We start from the raw sequence: 24,091 nt of genomic DNA on the forward strand, positions 1-24,091 counted from the left end.
TCCCAGAGAAACACTTTGCCAGCTACAAAACTATAAAAAGTACAGACGTGCTGGGGAACACAGCAGAGCTGAAGAAGAGCCTGAAGATGCCTAAAAGAGGACAATCGGCTTACCAGATGGCCCCCTCCTTGCTGGTTCATTCATCAGGTTGGCCTGTCCAGTCGAATGAAGACTTGATGGATCACATCTGGCTTAGGGCGGAGGAGAGAGGGAATCTGTCTGGAGCCCTGCATCCTGAATACAGGAGAGGAGTGAATAAGGTTTCAGATGGACAGAATAGACAGAATGGTCAAAGTGTGGAGGAGCTTGGTAGCTGAGTTAGCCTTTGAAGAGTTGATTCTATTTTTCTGACATTCAGTTTCAGCTAGAGCAGCTATGTGCACCAAGAAGGATTCATCTCTTTAGCCTATCGAAGTGGTGAAAAGCATATAACCATTTAAGAAGGTGTAAATCATCCAGATAGGGCTAAAAAGTATGTTTGCAGATGAACTGCACTTAGTCTTCACCTGTTCTGTGGTTCTAATTAGAAGGGAGTCCAGAAGGAGCTGTGATCTGCATGCAAGAAGATGGGAAAGACAGCAGAAGCAGGTGTCAGTGAAGGAAGTGGCACACAAGGATCGGAGTGGAAAAATGCTGGTTTCCTATCTACATTAATGTAATCTTCACTTCAGAAAATAATATCACATCCTTCTACGCCAGGGAAGTTGTTTCAAACTGCACTCAATTGATATTCAACATCAAGGAAAAACAGAACATCAGGGAATAACAGAACATAGTCAATAGTGATGATAGTAAAGAAAGAAGGGGGAAAGGAAGCAGAAAGCTATCAGGTATGAAAGATATATGCTGAGAATACTTTCACTGACATTCGCAGACTTAGATGGGACACTACTGTACCATGGAAAAGTATAACCTTGCTAGGACTGCAAAATGGTATAGTAGAAAGGAGTTGAATATATTAATTCAACTGCAATGTGAAATCATACAATGGAAATGGAAATGCATTCAGTGCCTGGCAAGACAGAACTTCTGAGCATTACTGGAATGTATTGGGGTCCCTTGGTAATATTACCATTAACTTGAAATTCTACCGGTCTTAAGAACAGTCTAAAGATCTATCACACCGATTTCCACCTCACGTTGCTTATCACTTTATCACTAGCAGAAAAGGCTCACCTTTTTGAGTCTTTAGACACAGTCTATTACTTCACAGGATGACATTACATCTTAGAATTCTGTTAGATATGTAAATAAGAAAATTGATTACTTTTCCTACAAAGAATGATCTAACATAGTTTCTGATTCAAAGCAGTTTCAATCAGGTCAATTGTCTAAGGACTAAGGATGAAGGAACCTGAGTATCATAAATAAGGAACTGCATTTCCTCTGTTATAAAAAATTATTTCAGGGACTTGACACTTACCACCTAATGCACAACCACTTGCTCCAGGAAAACTATTTGCACTGGTTGAATACCACTTTTTGCATATTAATTGAGCGGAAGCTAGAATCTCTCCTGTCCTTTTTCAGGCCATGATATCCTTGCCTGCCTGCTCCAATAGTGAGGGAGGTAAGGTAACATAGTGTTCTCTTACCACCACACAGCCAGATCGTAACTCTTACATGCTTTCCAGCACACAGACCAAGACACACTTGAGATGTTATTCTTAGAAATGGACTCAGACCCAGCAGTGTAGTATAACTTGTATATCACAAGTAGAATGTAGTAGTTCAGGCCTGTAAATCACATTCTGTTTTTAACTGAGAAATACTAAATATAATTAAGAGTTTTCTGAAATACAATTTTATGTCAGAATAATCTAAATCCACAGAACTAATATGTTTCATAAAGCCTAGCTACCTTAACTATCACATGATTTGTTTTGATAAAACTTAGACCTTTCTACTCAGCAAAATATCAAAATTGTCTCTATGCTTTCTTGTTTTAACTTCTATAACTTACAATTTATAACATAAGCAAAAAGAACTTGCTGAACAAAATCTGTCAACCACACTAAAAAGGAAATCTTTCAATAATTTAATATTAACCATTTCATTATTAACCATATCATTCATCAAAAAAAATCAATAACCTGAGGTTGTTCTGTTATCCTCAGTTTATAAAAATGTTGAACTTTGCTATTTAAACAGCTCCAGTTTTAATACCATGCTGAGAAAAAGATTGATAGTATGATATTTATAATATGTTTTTTCACACTATGAACAGTCCTGGAGAAATATAAAGTGTGCCTGTGGATGGCAGATTCTGGCACAGAAGTGCCAGATTACAGGTTAGTTTGTGTTTGCTGTTTTTTAATACATTGGAATAATTTATTTTAAACTCTACTGCTTTCACAATGAATGCACCTTGCTATGCAAGTATTCCCTGTGATTTCTGGTAACAAAACTATGTCTATTAAGAGACATGTTGATCAATGCTCTTTCCTGGATTATGCAGCATACTCTTTTAAAATTTTAGATGCAGTCTTCTAGATGTTATTCCATACCACTAATATTGACAGACATGGTAGAAAAATATATACTTTTAGGATGCAAGACACATCTCTGATCATGTCACTTAATTTTGCTTTTCAAGAAAACCACTAACAAGGATGTGATTTGGTATGTTTTAGAATTGTACTTTGAAAGTCTAATTACTGATATAGAAGAGAAATGAGGATGATAGTTAAACACATTAGAAGCACATAAGCATGTGCTTTGCCTCAGGAATTGCCATTGTGACACACCCTCTGGCATAGATGGCAGCTGGGCTGCAAAGTTTCCCAAGGCTCTTGAAAAATTGCATGAAACTGCAAAAATGTATGAGGATTTACTGCTCATATTCAAAGGACAACATGGGTGCTGTTATTCTAGATGTTCATTGTACATCCATCAAGAAATGATGGGTTTAATGATGTCCTTGCTAAGGCAATTTGTATCTGAGGTCAGTGGGTTAACTTTGAAATTGGGCAAACTGGAAGGAGGGCAATGAAATAACAGTGCCACCTCTTAGCTCTCTGAGGTATATATTTGGGAAGAAAAGTCAATCAAAAACACAGAAGGAGCTTTAGCTGGCAGCTGAGACAATGGCAGAGATACTTATCAAGAAATGCAAAAGGAAACCGATTCAGGGAAAGAAGCTCATTTTAACACATGAGAGTTACTCCTGTGGGAACAAAAGACTCACCCTCCAGGTATGCATTTGACAGATGCTGTTAAAAATACTTTCAGGAAAAAGATGTGGAAAAAATCTAGGTTTTATTACATTAAAAACACAGTGACACAGAAGTACTTTAAAAAATGAAGTAGAGCTGATCACTTGTTTTTATTATTCTTATTTGGGATATCTAAAAGAGAGGTTGCATGTAACTGTCTTCTCCATCTATTTCAAAATAGTTTAGAAATAATTGTTTATTAATGGTAAAGAGGTGATGAGAAATAGAAAATATTTTAAAATAAGATGTGCAATAGTGTACAAAGGCATGCAAGCCAGTTAGTGATTGAAGTGATTATACCAAGGTATTTCCTTTTAAATACATGACACATTGCCTATACTTTCAAGGCAGCACAATGAGGACATAAGTGACAGATTAAGCTTGCTAGATGGAAAGAACAAAAGAAATGGACATTTAAACATGAACATTCTTGGAGCTATTATAGGTATCATAGGTATAATAGACTAAGCACGGCTGAGAATAAATATTAAGTTCATTATAGAGAACCAACAGAACAGTTCATCACTGAAGTATATATAATGCTTCAATTTAAAAAGAAAAAAGCCCTCTTTACTATGCACTTACTAAAATCAGTTTGGCCCAAATTCAGAGCTCAAATCACCAGATGGACATTGAGTATTTTGTGGAGAGGGGAGACTGATTACTTATAAGGGTATTGGACTTCTGCAGGAATATGAACGCATGCCACAGAGATGGTTCTCTTAACCCAAAGATAAGGCCTGCCCATGTTCCAAGCAACCCTGTGATTGCTTCTACTACATAAGCCCTAGTAAGAGGTATGTAATATCACATTTATACAGTAGAGATGCACCATTTTGTCTGTCAGAAGAGTTACTGCATCCAAAGGCACTGTAGAACATTTGATTCAGGGTTTATACCATTAGGAAACAGAATTTGGCATAAGAAAAATGGAATAGCAATGGAAACATCTTTTGCAAAAAACTTTAAGTCTCTCTATGGCAAAGATGTATTTGATGGTTTTTGAAAGTAAAAATTGCATTGGCAGCATATCAAAATGTTTACATCTGTGAAAACACTTCTATCACAAAATTCTGTTCTCACTTGAACAACCTAAGGAAACCATAAGAGCATTAGGAATTCAATGCTGAAAACAGGTATTGCTGTGAGTGCATTGTTTGGGATGCAGGAGATGATCCATGTACTGGCATTAGATTTTAGGTAACACTTTGTGAAGACCACTCACCCGAAAGAAGACTGTCAACAAATGCTAATTCCATTTCTAGGGGTCTCATTTCAATTTACAAATGCCATGACAGTACAAAACTCTCATCAATTGCCTAAATTCCTGTCAGTTTTTTGTCATTTATTATGATCCTACAGCTTTTTGGAAGGGTTAATTCCATTCAGCTAAGGAATCTACAACACATTGTGAGTGTATCAACACCTGCCTAAACATCAGGTATTTTCATCTAAAGTTTTAGTTTTTTTCTGGTTTGAAATTTGCCAGAAACACTACACAAAACTTATTTTCATTTTTCCCATTTCTACTCCTATGCAGAAACCCAGCACAAAGACATATGAAAATTGAGTGACCAGACAGTCAGTCTACATGAGTTTATCCAGTCAAGGATTTGTTATGTTGTGGAGTCACAGGTATAGTCACCAGGACTAATACAGAAAACTTTACATGATTTTCATGTTGCATTAACTTCTTATAGTTTTGTTACACAATTTTATTATTTCTCTTGTGAAGGGATAAAAGCTTATGCATCTGACAATCTAAATAATCAGTGTTTCTTGCATTACAGTTTGAGAGAGTAGGATTGCTTTACTTCAGATTATCAGTAGCTGCCCATTTAGCTAAGGCACAAAGCCTAAGAAAAACTACTCAGTAACAGACATTTGAGCTCAGAAAAGAACAGAAAGAACAGATCATGAGATACAAAAAAATAAAGATTTCTAAGAGATGATCTAAAGACATTCAGTGAGATCTATGATGATATTTAAGTTTACATTTTTACATTACTTACATCAGAAAGGCACTACAGCCTCTACAGTTTTGGGCATCTTGTCTACAGAAGGGATTGTAAATATGCAAATTTAACAGACCAAACGAATAAAGGATAGCACTATATCATTTCAAGGAACAGATTCTGCTATGATCACAGGATAATTTCTATAATACATAACATAACCTTAGGAGAAGTGGGGTTTTTTTTGTGGTTTCTGATGAAGATACACGGTTGTGTCACTCAGTTAAACATATTTGGCAATAACAATGTAGCCAATCATAGTATTTCTAGTATATTTGGGCAACACAGCTAATTACTGAAGTATCATATGAACTTGCCTTAGGGCAATCTGGAAAGTTTAAACAATAGAATTAGCCTGTAGGCAACAAACTAAATTAATTAATGGCTATGCTTATGTTGCATATAGCAAGAGAAAATTCCAAAATACATGCATCTTATATATTCTTCAGTATGAAGGACAGAACATCACAGCTTTCTTCCCATGGCAGATGCCAAACTACACTGTTTGCACACTAGTGCCACCAGATCAGATAATGTCCTTACTTTGTGAATTACAGAATTAATTGCTAAATGCCACAATGTTAACTAAAGCACAAAAGAAGAATCCCAGAGTAATATAATTTCACAAATGCTCTTTTGTTTATCTCTGCACTTGAGAGAACTTTGGAGAAAGGCAAGACATGAAAAATCATTTAAATAAAGAAAAAAATTACTAATTCTAGCAAATAAAAGATTGGGTTTCTATATTAGGTTTCCTGAGAAAATACAATTCATTTATAATATCCATAAGAGGATAGCATTTCTTCAGCAGCCATCAAGGCAGTCTCTTCTGCCATGAAGAATTTGGCAGGGCCACAAATACGGGAGGAAGTTGAGGCTTAGGTCACAGTCAGGAAGATGTCAAGGATTTTGCCCACCAGTAGGAGGAAATGTTTTTCTGTTCCAAGCCTAAGTGGATTGTGCACTGATCTGATACTCAGAAATACAATTCTCCAGAAATGAGAGTGGGGTTTGTTGTAGGCATTTTCTTACATTGCTTCTAGTAAACCACACCAAACTGGCTTTTGGACAGCCCAGACACTCATTAGTACAACTAAGGAGAAATTTGACTTGTGAGTTCAGCTTTTTTAGGAACACTGGAGTTTTTTCAACAAGAATAATCACTCATGCTTATCTAGCAGATATATGCAAGACAAAGTCATGGTCAAGTTCATTGTTTAAGTGGCATAACTAACTAAAGGCTTACTTAAGATTTATGATGTTTAAATGACATGAAACTTCACCTCAGCCAAATTATACCCTGATTTTGGCTTTGACAGGAATATTTAATTCCTGTGGGAGATCATGTTCTAGCATCAACCATGGACTGCATCCCTGGCTGAGCAATCTTGATAGAAAAAGGTGGTACGCATAGTTGGAATTTTATTCTTGGATACTTAAAGATTGAATCAGAAAAGTCTCTTCAAGTGTATTTTTAATTTCAAGACATTTTGGTTGGTTGTTTTAAGAGGATTTACACATTTAACTGATTCAAATGCATTAAAAAACTGTGTAGAACTGAGTGGCAGTGTTGTAACAAAATTTGACTTATTTTTCTAACCCATGTTATAAAGAAAGGTTCCTCACTCCCACTCAGATCAGGAGTCATTTTGCCATTGGCTGTGACTAGGAGTAAGAGTGGGTCTTAAACGGGTAACAGATTGAAAGGACAAGGCTAATTAGTGATGTGAGCTAAGTTTTTAAACATTAAGATAAATGCTAAGACCTTTTTTACTTTGTCATGCTGTGCAAAGCAAACCACCTCACATTTAGGATGCTTAATTCAATTTGTGTTACACTACTGATGATTACGAAATGCATTTTGAAGAGGTTTGTTTTATCTTCTCCTGTAAGTGCAGAAAACATACAGAGACTTAGTTCCTACATGACAGTACAAATATAAGTAAAAACATGCTTAGTGAATGCTATGAGAAAAACATATCTAGTGAAAAGAAAAATTCAGGATATATTTAAGCAGATTTGAGAATTCAGACTTTTATAGTATCATTTAACAAAATGGTGCCATCATTATTCTTGTTTGGAACAGCTAGAATAAAAAATGAAAAACAGCATTTTCTCTTTATTTGACATTTCATGTATTACTTTTACACTCATACACACACACCTCACACATATATCTTCCTATCAGCAATGGACTAAATAGGGATTTTCTTCATTATCATTTCAAATAAGAGAAATAAGAGACTGAATTTGACTAAAATTCCTGACAAAGTAGTGTTTTATTAAAAAAAAAAAAAAAAAAAAAAAGCCAAGATGGAAAAGCTTTGCTGAATATTCAAGTAAGTACAAATACATAAAGCACTATTTACAGCATTCTTGTGATCATTCATAGCTCTTTCTCACATGACCTTCAAATATATCTGTGTGCCAAAGAAAAGGATCAGTGTAAATTTATTGCTCAGCGATATTAAATGGGTCTTTTTTTTCCATCACACATGAAATTCCACTTCTATGGTACTACAAAATGACATGATGCCCTTCCAGAAGTGCTCTAAAGCATAGTGACACAAAGTGCCCTTCTGGGCTTTGCTGACCTAGCAGATTTCTCTTTCTAGTAAAAGTGCCTAACTGAAATACTCTGGAACCTTTATACACACAACAAACAGGCTTAAAAGGTGTTTCCTTTGGGGGATTTAGCAGATACTTAATTTTATGCTCCCATCTATATCTAGTCAATGTAGGATCAACATTTATTTATCAACATAGCTTCAGATTTTCATCTTACAGCATATGTCTGGAATTTCAAATTAACAGAAATAAAACAGGCAGTAAATCCACGCTTTCATTTTATTTAAGCCAGTGAGCTGTCTTCTGGATCTAAATTCAGTATTCATTTTACTTTCTCCTTATCTACTGTAAAGATATTGGAAATAGCTTAAGAGATATAATGAAGGTACCATTAAACAGATTACCTACATTTGCCCAAGGGACAACCTGGTAAAGTAACTGGAAGTCAGCAAAGCAATTCAAAAATTCAGAACTTCAGATACACATTAGGTATGGTTTATATTTACCTTCATTTTTCTTGATGGTGAAATTTGGATTGTTGACCATTTCAGGAAGAAGACTGTACAGGAAATAATGCCCATTTTTAGGATCATCTTTGTCAACAGCACTGACAATCTGAATTACCTACAACAGAAAATGCTCTCATTAAGTATTCACACTCCCGATAAAAATACAGTATTGAAAAAAACATTCCATTCTATTGGACACATTCTCATTTGTCTACATGCCAGATTAAAAATGCTAATTTGTAATCTTGGAAGGTTTTTACAGACCTTAGACTCAAAGTCGGAGGAACAGGGACTACATCTGGCCCATTTAAACTGTTTCCAGAACAGGGAGGCAGAAAATAAGGAGAAACAGGTACATAAAAGAGGCCAGTAAAAACTGCTGCTGATTTAGGCAAGTAATAAATTATTATTCAGCAATAAAGAAGGAAAACTGTGTCTCAGAAACGCTCATGATGCCTATGGTAGCCTTTCATTCATATAGTCATGCTTCACACTGGACCGAAATGTATAATCTTTCTTTAATGCTTCTTCCTTTCCCCTACTGCCATTTTTTACTTCATTGAATAATTATTTTTTTTAAATTACCTTTTGGTGTGAAGCTTTATATGATAAATAATATAATCTGAAAAAAAAATATCTAAGTCTATATTTGGATTTTTTTCCTTAATTTTAATAAAACCTCAGTTATTCCTATACTAGGAACACAGGTTTGTTTTAAAATATCACTATTAACAAATGATTCCCAGAATAATGCAGGATATTAAGGTTAGAAGAGGAGAGAGAGTTTGGATAGGCTGAATAACTCTGAATAATTGAATAACTTTGTATGAAGCACCTCATATGATTTATATGACCAACTACAGTATCTGCAGTGTATTTACTTCCATTTACCTCTTTTATCTGCAACATTACTCAGAAAGATACTGCAGTTGATCATCTTCAAATCATACAAAGCTGCATAGGAATATGAAGGGAGGAAACATTATTTTAAAATAATCAGGAGGTTTTTTTTTTTTTTTTTTTTTTTTTTAATATTTGGTGCAATTACTTTTGATTCCAAGTATTTTCCAGAGAAGTAGGAACAAAGACAACTATGGATCCAGATCCCGCACTCAGAGCTGAATTTCAGTGGTAGTTAGCTCATGCTAGATAACATTTATAAGAAATTTAATGAGAATTATTGACCTTTCCCATGTCCACTGAATTCAATAACATTTTTTGTCTTATGTAGTTATTTTTGTAATGCCTAAAGCAACTGACCAATAATTTCTTGGACAATTAAATTCAAATTAGGAATCACTACAAATTTCATTTTTAAAGAGTAGAGTAAAAAATGGGAACAAAGTTCTGATGCTGTCCAAATTCATAGACTTATACTTTAAATTTTCAAATCTTCACTAACAAAATGCTAATAACTAATATTTTATACTGGTTTTATCACAAGAGAAAGGACTATCAATCTATATATGTTACATGTATGATAATAGTCAATATTCCATTCTTTCTTCTATGTTCTTCAAGAGTCAAACAAAGAATAAAATCTTACTACATAACCACAAGGAGCAACATCAAAACATAAATATTTGAAATTATGTATGTAAAAAGATGTTTGAGCAGGTATTGATATAGGCATACATAATTTGTAAGACAACCTAGGAAGGAATTTGAGACAATTAATTCCTTGCCTAATCATATTCTGAATAGGTCAGATTTATTATCAAAAATCTACTGGAAAAAGTTTTAGGTTGTTTAAATACCACATAAATAGATTCTTTTTTTGGATAACTGCATCTGCCAAGGTGGAAATCTTGAATGATATGATTTCAAACACATGTATTAGAAGAGATGGACAAAAAAAGGCCTAACATAGCTTTTGCTTAAAAGAAGTAGGTCTCCAATTTAACAGCTGCATAATAGATCCTAGAGACCTATGCAGTGTGAAAAAATATAAACAGCTGAAAAAATAAAAGCAGATGTCGTCTGTCCCACTGCAGAGATGGACCCATTTAGAGATGTGGAACATTTTCAGCTATCCCTTTGCAGAGGTGTAAGGTACTAAACTATCCACGTGCATCGGGCCCAGGGCTGGACTAGGTACTAGTAATTTTGCATCATGGTAAGTGCAATTTAGTATGGAATCCTGAACAAGTATCTTTAGACAAGTATATTTTATGATTGTTCCACTTTTCAAACACTGCTAGAATGGGAAAGCAATAGGGAAAAAGGATAATGGCACAGTGAAGTCTGGAAGGTCAACTGCACATAATAGATGCAGTTTATCAGATGGTTATGCAATTTTATCTCTACTGGCTACATAACCGTTAATTCTTTCCAGCATTATGTAAGAGTTGACTGTAAAAATTCACTTTCACTGTCTCCAGGTTTTCAGTTAATATACCTGAAAGCCAGTAGCCAAGAGCATTAGTAACATGGGTTTTCAGTTCACAGAAATTTTATGAAATAAGCTAAGAATATCATCTAGATTGGAAATTTTCAAGAAATAGAAACTGGGCGTATTCTTCTCCCTTCCTCCTCCCCCTTGCCCCAAGAACTACAGATACCTCTTAATGTCCTACAGAATTCTTTCTTACATTTCAGTTCTTGCCATCCATTCCCTTCATTGTTTACCAAATCATTCTTTCTCTGAAAATGCACCGAAAATTATATGCAAAAGACAGGCTTAGTGGAATACTGCATTTGTTGTGTTACATGCACACATCAAGGAATTAAGAGTTAGTGTTCCCATGGCAACCTTATTTCTTTGTGCGTTTGCATTAAAATAAGCTCTTAAAAAAAAAAAAAAGCATAACATATATACAGTGATACAAAGCTGCTGTATCTTTTACTCCATAGGGGTGAGAAAAGTCCAGTAATTCTCATTACCACATTTTTATTAGTATGCTGATAAGCATGCTTATTGCTCAGTGTTGTATGTTCATGTAATGTAACACTATTGAAGTAATTGTCCAACTCTTAATTTGTGGTTCATAACATGGTAGAGAATCTTCAAAGGGCTGACCTGCTTTACCTATCACTAGAGATGTTTTTTCTTTCCTAGTAATAACATGCATAACAAAGGTGTTTCATATAACAAAATTGGTCAATACTACTAATAAAGAAGACAAGAACTGATTTTTTTTCACTATGTATCCATAAGCATGACAGTGAAAGTTAATAACCCTTTGGCTGTTCAATCTTGAAATTTCTGAAATTCTGCCATGTAAAATTTCAACTTTGTTGTATTAAAAACTCAAGCATATATTTGATTCTGTACATACACTTAGTAAATCAGCATATTTTGCTTAACAGGCAGCTCTGGATTGAAATTAATAGTTAAAGGCTCCTCTAGGACAACTTGGCATTATAATCTACAGGTTTGTATTGCATTTCTACAAAGCCACATATGCCTGAAATAATATTTATAAAAGATTACCAGTATAATCATAATGAATTATGTAGAAGGTTAATAGCAAAACAAAGTTCTTATCAATGTATCATAACTATCTATGTGTGCTTTTAATACACGATACTGTTTAAAAGTCTTACCCTGCAATGCAACTTGCTAACCTTAGAACGGTTCCTTGTCATTAGTAAACTGTTCCCTACTTTTATTAAAACTGTTCTTCCAACTCTGAAAAAACTTTTGCAGTCACATCAGTGTTCATGGTTATTTTTGAATTACTTTGCAGACTCATAATACTATAAGCAGTAGTCTCATCACAGTACAATTTTAACTTTGCCTTTTCAGCTAGAGCCAGCCCTTTACTGCTAGAACCTGCATTTTGCCATTTGAATGAGCTTTGACTCTTCAGAGAGACAAAGATCTATCTGAAGATTTCTTCCATTAGAAAAAGCCAATTCTATTAGGAGAAGTGAATAAAATAGAGACAAATTGCAAGAGACTGAAGGAATATTGTATTCAGTTTTATATTGCTCTAGTTTGAACACTGGCTTGAGCACTGATACATCATTGTCTGCACTACTGAAGTGTTAAAAATTTTGTAGCTTTGTGTTGAGCAAACAGCACTTCACTGGAAAAGTCCAGGTATGGACTGGGGAACAGTGAGTGAGGCACTTTTCTTATGCAAAAATACAGATGTTCTGATCTAGGAGTATAGGAAAATAACTTAGCTGTGCTGGAGAACAATTGACTGTACAGCTATAGCCAGCAAACCCATGAACGTTCTAGCTTTAGTAAGTGGAATTATGCAAAAAAAGGAATAATAGGGAAAGGCACGAGCTGGTTTATGGTTAGCTTAGAGGTACCGTAACAGTACGTTCCAATATTTTTTTTTTTTCCTCAAACTGACAAAAAACATTTCTGGCAACTTTCTGTTGTCTGTAAAAATGTGCAAGGAGCACATAAATATGTGCATGGACAAATATATTTCCTCCTCCTCTCTCTTTCTTCTCCTACTAGCTGTAGTACCTCTACGGCTAGACGTAGGTTAAGGCAAAGAAAATGCATCTGGCAATGTTATACATCAACAGTTTTTAATACATTTTGTCACATCACCAGCAGCTGTACTTGCCACTTGCAATTATATCAGAACCCAAAATAGAACACTTAGAAAGTGAACTGGAATAGACGGTTCAATATATTTAAAAGCTGCAAATAAGGTTTCATAAAAGGTTCAAATGTAATCTCCTTTATGGTAATTCAAATTTGATTTAAACTTAGATTTAAATTGAACTGCAAATGTAAATAGATTGGAACACCATAACACAATTGAGCTTTTCCTGCAAATGTAACATTCAAGTTTAAACTTTGGAGAACTATCTATCCAAATTAGGATTTTGCTACAATGTAAAAGAGTAGTGTCTTTCTCATACTAGCTATTTCATAGCTGAGACATATTTATTTGTTTGAATTCTACATCTTGCCTGATTAACATGATTTCTTCCAAATTTTGAATATGGAATAGTAAGCATAAGAAAAATCAGTCAGGGAGTGTAGATACTAAAACCTTTACAGGAACAGATAATTTTTGAATGATGACTTAAATTTAGAACCTAAGCTGGGTGACTATTCTGGACTGGTTACTGTTCCAATAATGTTATTTGTTTAAAACACAGAATAAATTGCAGGATCAGTGCCACCTCATCCATGCTGGCAGCCAAATATTTAATAACCATCTGTAAAGTTCACAGAAGGATTCATGCTCAAGAGTGACATCTGCCATCAGATCAAGAGTGTAAGAGGTGATGGTAAGATGAAGAATATCATGGTTTAATGAAAGTTTTTCGTAAGTGCTTAAAAAGTGCTTAAACAAAAGCCTCTTTTACTAGCTGACTCTTAATAATCTCATTTACTGTTTTATTCCAAAATGAAATGCAAACACTTTTCACCATCTCTTAAAACACCTGAAATTTGATAGCAATACCTACATAAATATATTCAGAAAACACTGCAACATAGCTTTCTGATTTCAGGGAAGCTTACTGAGCCCTGGATAAAGGTGTACTCATTAGAATTTAATATATCCTAGAAAAAGCAACTACTCAGCATCTGAAATCCACCCTAAGCTAAACAGAAATCCACTCTGAGCTAGAAGAACTTAAATACCAACAGTAACATAACTGTCTGCCCATAAGGGCACATTTCAATAATCTGCTTTTCAGTGGATAGTGAGAATTCTTATTTCTTAAATGACACATTTTTCACACCTTTTTAATAAACAAAAAGGGGTGCTAGAAGTCAAATCGTCTTCTGTAACAATCCAGTCTTGGCAGAGGTAGGTTGTCATACACTACTCTATAGGTTGTCATTTTATACTACTAAAGGAAAAAATTTCTAACTCTATTGTCAGGTAACCTTCTTTAGAGAACAGTGAATTTAATGCCTAACACCCACATGAGACACAGGAATAGTTGGATTAACAAGACTAGTGTCATGCTGTCAGCTGCTGTTTATTTAAATAAAATGTCACAATCTAGAAATAAATTAGAAAGTTTAAAAACAGTGAATTGTAACATACAGTGTTTCTCCAGCTGGACAAAAGTTAAATCTCATTTACACCGCATTACTTTCTAAAAGTCTGTACATTTTCTTGAATCTTTATCTTGTCATTTATGTGGCATATGAGATATTCCCTATTTCTGTATTTTTGTCCTTCAAAATGTATGCCTTTTAAGAAATCTGTTTCATTTTCTTTGAAAAAGGCTACACAGGTTAAATCTTACTTCTGATATCTTGCTGTGTTTATTTCACCTTGTAGAGTGTTCTGTAAATTCCTTTGCCAACCCTTTTATTTCATTAAATCAAGAAATAAATAACCTGTTAAGTCTTTTTTTTTTTGTGAAATATACTGAAATCTTGAACTCCACTTCTCCAACACCCCATCCCTCTTTAGATATTTTAAATACAGTTACAATTTACTTGACTTTCCATCAAGTTCTGGTTTGCTTTCTTTTTTTTCCCCAATTGCCATAGAAAAGTGAGTAAGAACTAAATAGATAGAGTTTATAACTGAGATACAGGTAAGGGGAAATGGTTATATTGTTTCAAGTGTTTCTTCTAAATTATACCTGGGCCCGGCTGTAATATAGTTCAATAACTGAACTGGAATTCAGGTTGGATTATACTTTTACCTATTAACACACATGAGCCTATGACATGATGAGCTCCACCAGAGTGGAAATGGTGGCAGCTTAAAGACACTCAGCATTTTTTCTAGATATTGTCCTAAGACTCTTACCTTTAATTTAAAACCTTATACTTTAAAAAATTTGTATGTCCATATAGAGAGAGATGTACCACAGAATACAATCATAGGTTTATCTTAAATGAATGAGTTGTTAGCATGAACACATAGGCACATATTTTGGGAATAAAGATAAGATGACAGGGAGAAACTGCACCCCATTCTCACACACCAAAGTACACAATGTAAAAACATGGAGATACTTACTTGTCCAGGCTTGCCATTCTCACATAAAAAGGCTTCATGCTCTGATGCAAACTCAGGAGCGTTGTCATTTACATCAAGAACTTTGATAGCAACAGGCACCCGGGACACTTGACTGTGGTTCCCTAAGAAAAGAAATTCAAAGCATAAGAGGTAGGCATATTTAATTTGTGAATGATGCATAAATGCTTACATAGTAACCATGCTCTTCCTGTCTTCTGTCCTTGCTTAATTAGGTTGTCTTATCTGTAATGGATCATAGAGTTGGAGCATGAGATAAAGAAGGATGGCCAGTATTTTATGGTTGAAAAGAATAAATAGATCCCTATTGCAAACAGCATTTGTTGGAGATTAGCTCAATGAAGACCTTTCTTGGACTAAATTGGTAAGATTTTTCTTTGATGAAGTTTGTATTGTTTTATTGATAAAGTCCATTACACATGGAAAAGGGAAGGCTGTAAACAACATAGATTTATTTCTTTGTTTATCTTTGGCAGAACACAGAGCATTTTACTCTATTAGTTGTTCTGACTGCACATCTATTATTTCTTCATTACAAATACAATTAATGTGGAGACCCACATTGTGAGAAAGATAGATGGCAGGTAGACATAGGCAAAACTAGATAGTCCTCTGGACTATTAAAGCACTTTGATTCATCTGCCACTGACCAAAAATATGACCTGGGAACTTCTTTCTTCACCGAAATAAAGCCTCATTATTTACAATATAGAGCTATTTGGCATAAAAGTGTTTATCACTGTAAAGAGTAGAATAACCTCGTTAAGCTGTAAGGAAAGAAAAGCTAAACCAACAGTTTGCATTCTACTTTGAATAGATTTCACAGTCAGTTTCTAGTGTCTTTTCTTCAATTCAGTACAGCTAATTTATTTTAAGAGACTATTTATAAATATTTCAGATTATTTTTCCCCAAAGAGCAAAAACATGAATTCAGTTTAAACTGAGGTGACCAGCTGATCTGAAGAGTTTAAAAAAACCTGTTCTATAACACATGCATACCTCTACAAGTAAATTAATACTAGTTTCAAAATCCATCTATTAGTGAGTATTGTTTTATGACCACAGTATTTTATCTTGTTTATATCATCAACAATTTGAAGAAATGCACACTGTGTGAATTAAACTCTGGGTCTGACTTGTAACTGAACTATGTGCTTTTGCCTAAATCATTACTGCAGGCAAGAAAGCTGCTACCATAAGTCTGGGTATCAACTTACTCACAGTTGTTGTGACAGCTTAGCAGCTGTCCAAAGCTGTCATCAGTCCATGTGGGTTCTGTTCTCTGGCAATACAGAACTGGCTTAGGGGAAGGCAGGACAGAAGTTCATAATAAATGTCTACAAAGCAGAATTACATCAGGCTCCACCAGTGGGCAGGGAGCAACTGGTGGCAGCCCTACAAGTGGTAGAAATGATTAAAGGAAGAATCACTATATATACTGTATTTTTTGTGGTTTCCATCAAAGTTAATTGTGTTGTGACCTAATCAAACCCTACCTCTTGTATCCTTTTTTTTTTTCCTTGCATGATAAAGACAACCACAATTTTTGAAGCTGCACCTAGAAATCTAAATGTGTAAATTTCCATTGCTCTACTAACATTACTTTGAAATAGCATAAAAATAACTATTTCAAAAGACACAAAACCAGGCTACCACCGAATGTACTAGTGCTATAAACAAAGGCTTTATGTTTGCTGTATAGCCTGAAATACTTCCCATCTGAAGGAGTCAAAAGTTTTAGTTCGAAAAGAAACATGTTACAGAAGAAAAAGAAATCCCCACCAAAATATTGTAAAAGTAATATTTACATCCATTTTGCATCTATTATCTTACTTATTAACAGGTGAGGTGAATACTTATGCCATGAAATAATAATGTATTAGAAATCAAATAAAAGTTAATATGGAAATCATGTATCCCAAACATTTTAAACACATTTTTTATCTTAACTTGATAGAAATACAGACAATGAATCTTGAGCTTATCAGAATTCTCAGCACTAGTGTCATATTTAAACACTAAAGATTTACTTTTATCTAAATTAATGAAATGATGGCAGTTCAAATTTTAAAGACATTACAGAGAAATGTAATTAATTAGATAAGCTTCTAAAGAAATTATTCATGTCCCTTGTGACTGCCCCCAAAATGTTTGTCTTTCATCAGAAATACAAACATTAAATTTAAAGATATTATAATTAGAAACTTGATGAGAATTCATTTAAAAAATTAATTTACTAAACACAAGAGAGACCCAACTGGTTTGGAAATCTCCAAACAAGGGGATATCCACCGCCTGTTAGGGTTCTTGTGACTATGGTGGAATTTATTGTTGAGAAAGAGAGGGAGAGAGACGGAGAGGGAATTTTATCTACTGCTTCTACTGCCCACCACACTGAATACATTGCATTATTTTGTCATTGCAAACTTTCAATGAAATTTCACTTTGTGCTAAGTGTTTTCCCTGTAAATATAGATCACCCTAAGCATACCTATTCAAACAAATTAATGAATTCTCATTAAGTAAATCCAGATTTCACTCATGGATGAAACACTGTTAAGATAAAAGAGATTAATCTGTCCATTTCCATACTTTTAATATCTGCAAACTTCTCAGTGGTAAAACATACGCAGAGGATGTCCCTCTCAAGTTTAAATCCATCTCTGTTAGGAATGCCCAATATCCTTGAACTAAAAGTAGAAAGTGATTAAGTGGATCCACTCTGACCCACAGAGTGCACAAACTGTTATGTTTGCATGGGCAACTGTCCTCCATACGGTTGGCCTTCATACTGATTAGTATTCAATGTTTAGAACTTTTCCTCATTTGTAAGAATGGAGAGTCAGTTCTTTCTAAACTAGTGACAAAACTGAGTTTTAATTACTGGGGGGGGGGGCCGGGGGGGGTGTTGCTTTTTTTTTTTTTAGCCAGTGAATCACCCAGTCAATAGAATTAAGGGAGACTGAGTCTTTTTGCTTCTACCAGATAGATAGTAAGACAGATTGCTTCAGTTCCAATCAATTATTCTATGCAAAATCATAAAAGAGTGTAAACTTAGAGACTCTCTCTCTAAGGAACTAACCACATTTGTAAAAGCTTCATCACCTGTATTTATTGTGATGTACAGCTTAAAAAGACCTACCTTGAATCTTGCAATACAAGTATATAATTAGGACTGTCATTTGAGAAGCAATGGCTTGGTTTGAAAATTTAGCACACTGAGGTGCAAGATTAAAAAATATTGAGAAAATTTCCACTAGTCTAGTTTACCAAAACTCTTTTCAGATTAAGGCTGCACAGAAGGACTTAGTTTTTAATTTCAAATACATTCAGTTGGTCATCTGTGGACACCGCTGCCACAGCACAGCATGTAGCTATAAGAAACACATATGCAAATTGTGTACATAATTTCCTAGAAGTACAGCTCTTTTATGTCTCTGCTGAAGTCTCAATTATAGCCCACAGTTCTAAGATCCAGTAGCCTGCTGTAGATGAGCACAGCACACACACAAACAAAGGAACATCTAGACAGGTATAAGGAAAGGATGACTCTGTAAAAATAACTAGTGGAACTTACTAGTGAAAAAGAATAAATTTCCAAAAATAATGGAAAGTCCAGATGAGTTTAGAAATGCATATTGAAAGGTTTACAAGAATTATAAGGACCTAAAAAGCTCTTCTGCTTTTCTCCCCAGTTCTCAAGATTCTATTGGAACATTAAATGCTTGAAATATACACCTTGCTGGTACTCATCTTTGAGTAACATACCCATTGTTACTTACTCAGGATTAAAAAAGGCTGCAGAGTTTGATACAAAAATGAAGAGGTAGATGAGATAATCAAAGTCAAATTTCAAAAATCCCATTATCAAGACATTGAGTGTCTCCATACCTGAACTTCTGGAGGCTACAGACCAATGCTAGTTCTTATTGTGATCAACACATTTCTTCCTTCCCGGAAAAACCCTACATATACAAGATGTGTGTGTATCATTGGAATAGATTGTAATGCAAAGCACTAAGCACTGTTAACATTGTTACTGCATGCAGCAAGTAATACCAGGAGTAACTAAGCTTATAAATCAAACTTTTGGTCTTGTGCCATAACTAACAGAACATAATGCAGCTATTCAACAGCCATAAACACTGTCTTTCCTTGACAGATACACATACAAGTGGTCTTAAGGAGCAGTGGTCTTTAAGAAAGAGAATTATTGGCTGCACTAAATGAAGTTCATCATTTGTTTAACCCAAAGAAATCCAGTTAAATCCAGATTTCCTTCATTTAATTAAATTAGCCAAAATCACTTCAAGATTCGCTTTAAAAAGTCATAAGCTGCCTTGCATTTTAACTAAAATTAAGTACCTGAATAGAAAGTAGACTCCTAGAAAATAACACATCTTTTATTACTATTATCATCACCACATGGCTTGGAAATGGCTATTTCATGCTTCTCTGATTCAGTGAAATTTCTACTATAATAATATTTTAAAATTAGAAGTAGAGGAAATCCTAGTTCTAACAGAGAAATCAAAAAAAAAATCTGAATCACTGACTTAATAAAAACAACAGCACTTGTTTTACATCCCTTATATTTCAAACTTATTAAGTTGTATTTTAACAGATCCATTCCCCATGACTCTATTAAGGTTTTATCTGATGACTTTACTAAGATAATGTACATGCAGGACAAGTTTATTTCTCCTGTTAGGGTTTATGTTGTTGTTTTCTTTGTGCAATCCTTTACCTATCTAACACCACAGCTTATAACAATTTTTGCCATATAAAACTGACAAATCTAACTTCAAGAATCCTAAGAAACAGAGATACTGTTGTGAAACTGAAATTTTATTTATGTTGAAGTTTAACTACAGAAATCTCCTACTAGTGCAAATACTGTGTTCAGTTGTCTGAAGTGTTGTGTAATGATCTGATTCATGACAGACTGATTGCCTGAAATTGTCAGGAAAAGACATCAGTAATTGGCAATGTTTCTGTTAAAAATAACAGAACATAAGCTATTTCTGAATTAGGATAAAATTCAAGCAACCAAACAGGATTGGTCATCATGAAGATTTAGTTCCCCCCTGAAATTCTTGTATTTTAAAGGATGAGAAAATACTAAGAGTTGTGGTATATCTATAAAATAATAGAAGCATATCAGTGCATAGCAGAAATGCTTCTGTACAAGTTGCTAAAACAAGAAACAAACACTGCTTCAAAATTAATGTTCCATTTATATTTATTTCAGCACACTGGAACATATTAGAGGAGTACAGATTGTGGCGAGTCTCTGCATGTACATGTGTGTAGGAGGGAGGCAGAAAGAAAAAGATGTGAAACATATTTCTCTGGTTTGTTCCTCAAGTCATTCTTTGGGAGAAAAATAATAATGGAGTTGAAAAGTTTTGTCTCCTTTCAGTAGATCGCTCGGTTCATTTTATTATGGTCTCCAGAAGAAAGATGAACAAGTCAAGAGCAAAGCTATGTTACGTTCTATTTTTATTTCCTCACTGATAGACTGTCACAAGTTTAACCAAGGACTTGCTCAACATCTTCCACCTCCTTCATTTTTGTCCACTTTTCTACCTCTCATTGCCATGAAAAAGATGTCAGACTCCTGCAAAATGCATGCTTCCACAGGCATGGACAAATGCAGAAGAACCATACATACCTGCTAACCAGGTGAAGTGTGAGGAGTGTATTTTGTCTGTGTATCCTGGAAAGGAGGACAAGGAGGAGGGGAAACTGAGGACAGACTACATTTTCAAGTCCTTGACTTCAAAGCTGAATTTGTAGTTAAGAGGTTTCCAAAGTTCAGCAACTCCATCTGTAAAGAGGTGACTAAGGCCACACACCTAGCTTTAGTCAATATATGGGATGAAAGGACAGATTATACTTTCAGGTTGCTAAACATACCAAAAGAAAAAAGAAAGTAAAATTTCTGTGACAGATGCACAAGCCATGCCAGAAATCATTAATTAAATAAAACCATATTCTTCAGGCCCTGTTCAGACAGAGTTTTCACTCACTTTCATTTTCTGTGGGGTTTTCTTTTTCTTTCATTAGTGCATATGAGACAAAAATTGTTTAATATAGCCCAGAACGGATATGAATTTTGAATCAATTACCTAAAATTTGCAGAAAAATGAAACATGCCTGCATAAAGACCAAATGGACCTTTTTTTTTAAATAACAAAGTCATTTAGGTTGGAAAAGATCCTTAAGATCATTAAGTGCAACCAAATCAGAGACAATTAGTGACACTCCACCTAACCCTGCACTGAGTTCTTTGCTTACCATTGCAGTAGCGAAGTAATGTAAACAGACTTTGTTGGTATGCACTTTTCCCTTTCACTTCAGTGCCTGATTCAGCTCCTACTGAAGTTAGTCAGACCTCTTCTATTCTAGAAGTTTAGTCTAGTCTTTGTCCTTAATATTACACTATTTCCTATGTTTAAATTAATTTAAAATTTAAAATATAAATATAATTTAAATTAAAACAGGGACTTAAACTGGGTACTTTGTTAACTTCAAAGTATCAACACTGATTTATAAAACTTGATAATCAAACTATATTTTTAAAAAGTTAGTATCTTCTTTTCATACAGATACAATACATATTGATGGAATCAGCCCTCATTTTGCTTATCTGAGGGCAGGCTAGAATTTGACATTCAAATACCACCTCTTTGTTACTTTTCATACCATTAAGCTGTACAGTTATTCAGCAGCCTAACAAATAGTTACTGTGTAATTACCTCTGATCCTCTGTGAATTGAAAGATCCATTTGCTAAACTGGGAAATGCTTGCAATTTTTTGCAGAAGTTTCATATTTTATTTGGTGTATATGCATGATATCATCTTGTCTGAATGCACAGATAGATCAAAAGGGCTTGGAAAGGCAAAACTAGATTGGAAAAGCAAAACAACTGCTCAAATGTAGTTTACAGCTGAGAAGAGAGTTTCTTCTGCCATAACCCTGGTTATAACAGAAAATCAAAAGACACTGTTCTGTTTAGATTTAGCCATGCACAATAAGAGAGGAAAAGTTATCCGCCACTGCAGTGTGATTGAGAACCAGGGGCCACGGTGAGTGAGCTGTAATTTTGTCCTTGAGGGAGCAGAGGATGCTGAAACTAATTCATATCCACCTTAGAGCTGGAGGGGAATGGGAAGCACAGGCAGCCCCCACCCCTTCTGCCACCCTCCCAAAAACCAAACAACCCAGAAACTCAAGGGTTCCTGGCTATTATAAATCACTTTGAATGGCAGTCTCCCTTTAATCACAATGTTTGTGTTTTGAAAAATCTATCTTAGTGTCACCACTTCCTATTCATCTTCATGGATGCCAAAAAGAAAATGCTAGAAGGTACAGTAGATACTAGATGTACTAGGTAACACATGAGTGCTCATTACACATAACCTACATACTGCAGAAGAGAGTGATCAGACTTCATGAGCTATGCACTAGGAGAGAGAAGGGGGGATATTAAACAAGGGGGAACAAAGGGATGGGCTGAGGCTTGAAAAGAGTTAGAAGGGGCACCCTAATCAGAAACTGTAGCACCTTTTCAATATTTGAGTAGCAATTACAGGTACTTGTCTCTTGTCAGAAGCTCTGGATGCAAACAGCATGCCCTTAGAGACTGTTCTCCTGCATATCTAATTTTGACCACAGTGAGCTTTATATTCATTGTGACACATAATCAAGATATATGTGACACATCAATATGAGTAAACAAATACATAATTCAAAATAAATTATTAGTATAGCTGCTTGTGTGGGTTGTATTGGAAGCTGCTATAGTCATGTCAGGTTTATGACAATGAAAACAATTCTGTTTTATTCACAGATCCTAAGTAAGTCCTTAAGGGGAAAAAAAAAAAAAAAGAAAAAAGTACACTGCCAACATCCTTCCACCCACACATCTATCCAGAGAAAACTGAAACAAATGCCGGCAGAAAACAACCTGTATTTCTGATACAGTACTGTGTTATTGAGCCTTATTGTCTCTAACTAGGATGCAACTCAGGCTGTAATTTGCAGTTACATCACTTTCAGTAAATGAACTGTGTTATGTATTTCAGTGGTGAATTATTATGAGTGCAAAAATTAAAAATATGGTTAAATATAGTTTAAGTTTTAGCAACTATTTGTAGTAGACTTATAAACTATAAAGAAAAGTCTGAAGTTAGTTACATTTTTTTCAAAAATCAATGCAAATTTAAAAAAAAAAAATCCCTAACTTAAAGAATAAGAAATAGCAAAACAGCATTTGTAATCTGTGGAAGCATCTGCAACTAGGAAGCACTATTCTACAGACCCATCATTTTAGCAAAAGTCAGAGTCTACCAGAACCTTTTGAAAGAAGGTTTTTCCACCTCCTTGTGGCAGCTACCAATAAGGAAAAAAAAGTTAGGAAAACAGGGAACCACGGAAAGCCATAGGGAACCACATCTTTCTGTTACCTTTATTATATACACTAGCAATAATAAAAGCGTGATGAAATGCTACTAGATCTTTACTTCTTGTGGGTCACAGCTCCACAAACCTAATTAGGATTCCAGATTCTCTGAGCCAGTGTAATACCTTAATTGTGAGGAAGTAATAGCTTTTCATTTCTAAATATAACAATGAGAAAAAATTTCCTGAAAATAATACAGTGCCATTAAGTGACAGAAAAGGATTTGCCTTAAAAATTATACCACGTGAAAAGGCAGGAAAAAAACTGATTGAAAAAAAGTTTTAAGACACAACAAATGTACCAAGGCATGATTTGCTGCTGTGTTGCTCAATTCCAGCTTAATCAAGGGAGTTGTGCTAGCATAAAACAGTCAGGAATCTGGCCCA

At 34.7% G+C, this 24,091-nt stretch overlaps 1 protein-coding gene across 4 annotated transcripts in view; it reads right to left on the reverse strand.

The window, feature by feature from the left end:
• Positions 1 to 24,091, reverse strand: part of CDH8 (cadherin 8) — a 150,701-nt gene that overhangs the window by 16,367 nt on the left and 110,243 nt on the right. For 2 of the 4 annotated variants that reach the window (XM_069793414.1, XM_069793412.1), the window contains 2 exons: positions 15,219 to 15,340; positions 8,305 to 8,422 (listed from right to left, as the gene is read on the reverse strand). In XM_069793414.1, the coding sequence (XP_069649515.1) occupies positions 8,305 to 8,422; positions 15,219 to 15,340 (240 nt within the window). Of the gene's footprint in view, positions 1 to 113; positions 235 to 8,304; positions 8,423 to 15,218; positions 15,341 to 24,091 lie in introns of those variants that run through there. The other 2 variants (XR_011326478.1, XM_069793415.1) reach the window with 2 other exon arrangements.

Source organism: Haliaeetus albicilla, chromosome 10 (genome assembly GCF_947461875.1).
Source record: "Haliaeetus albicilla chromosome 10, bHalAlb1.1, whole genome shotgun sequence".
NCBI classification, from domain to species: Eukaryota; Metazoa; Chordata; class Aves; order Accipitriformes; family Accipitridae; genus Haliaeetus; species Haliaeetus albicilla.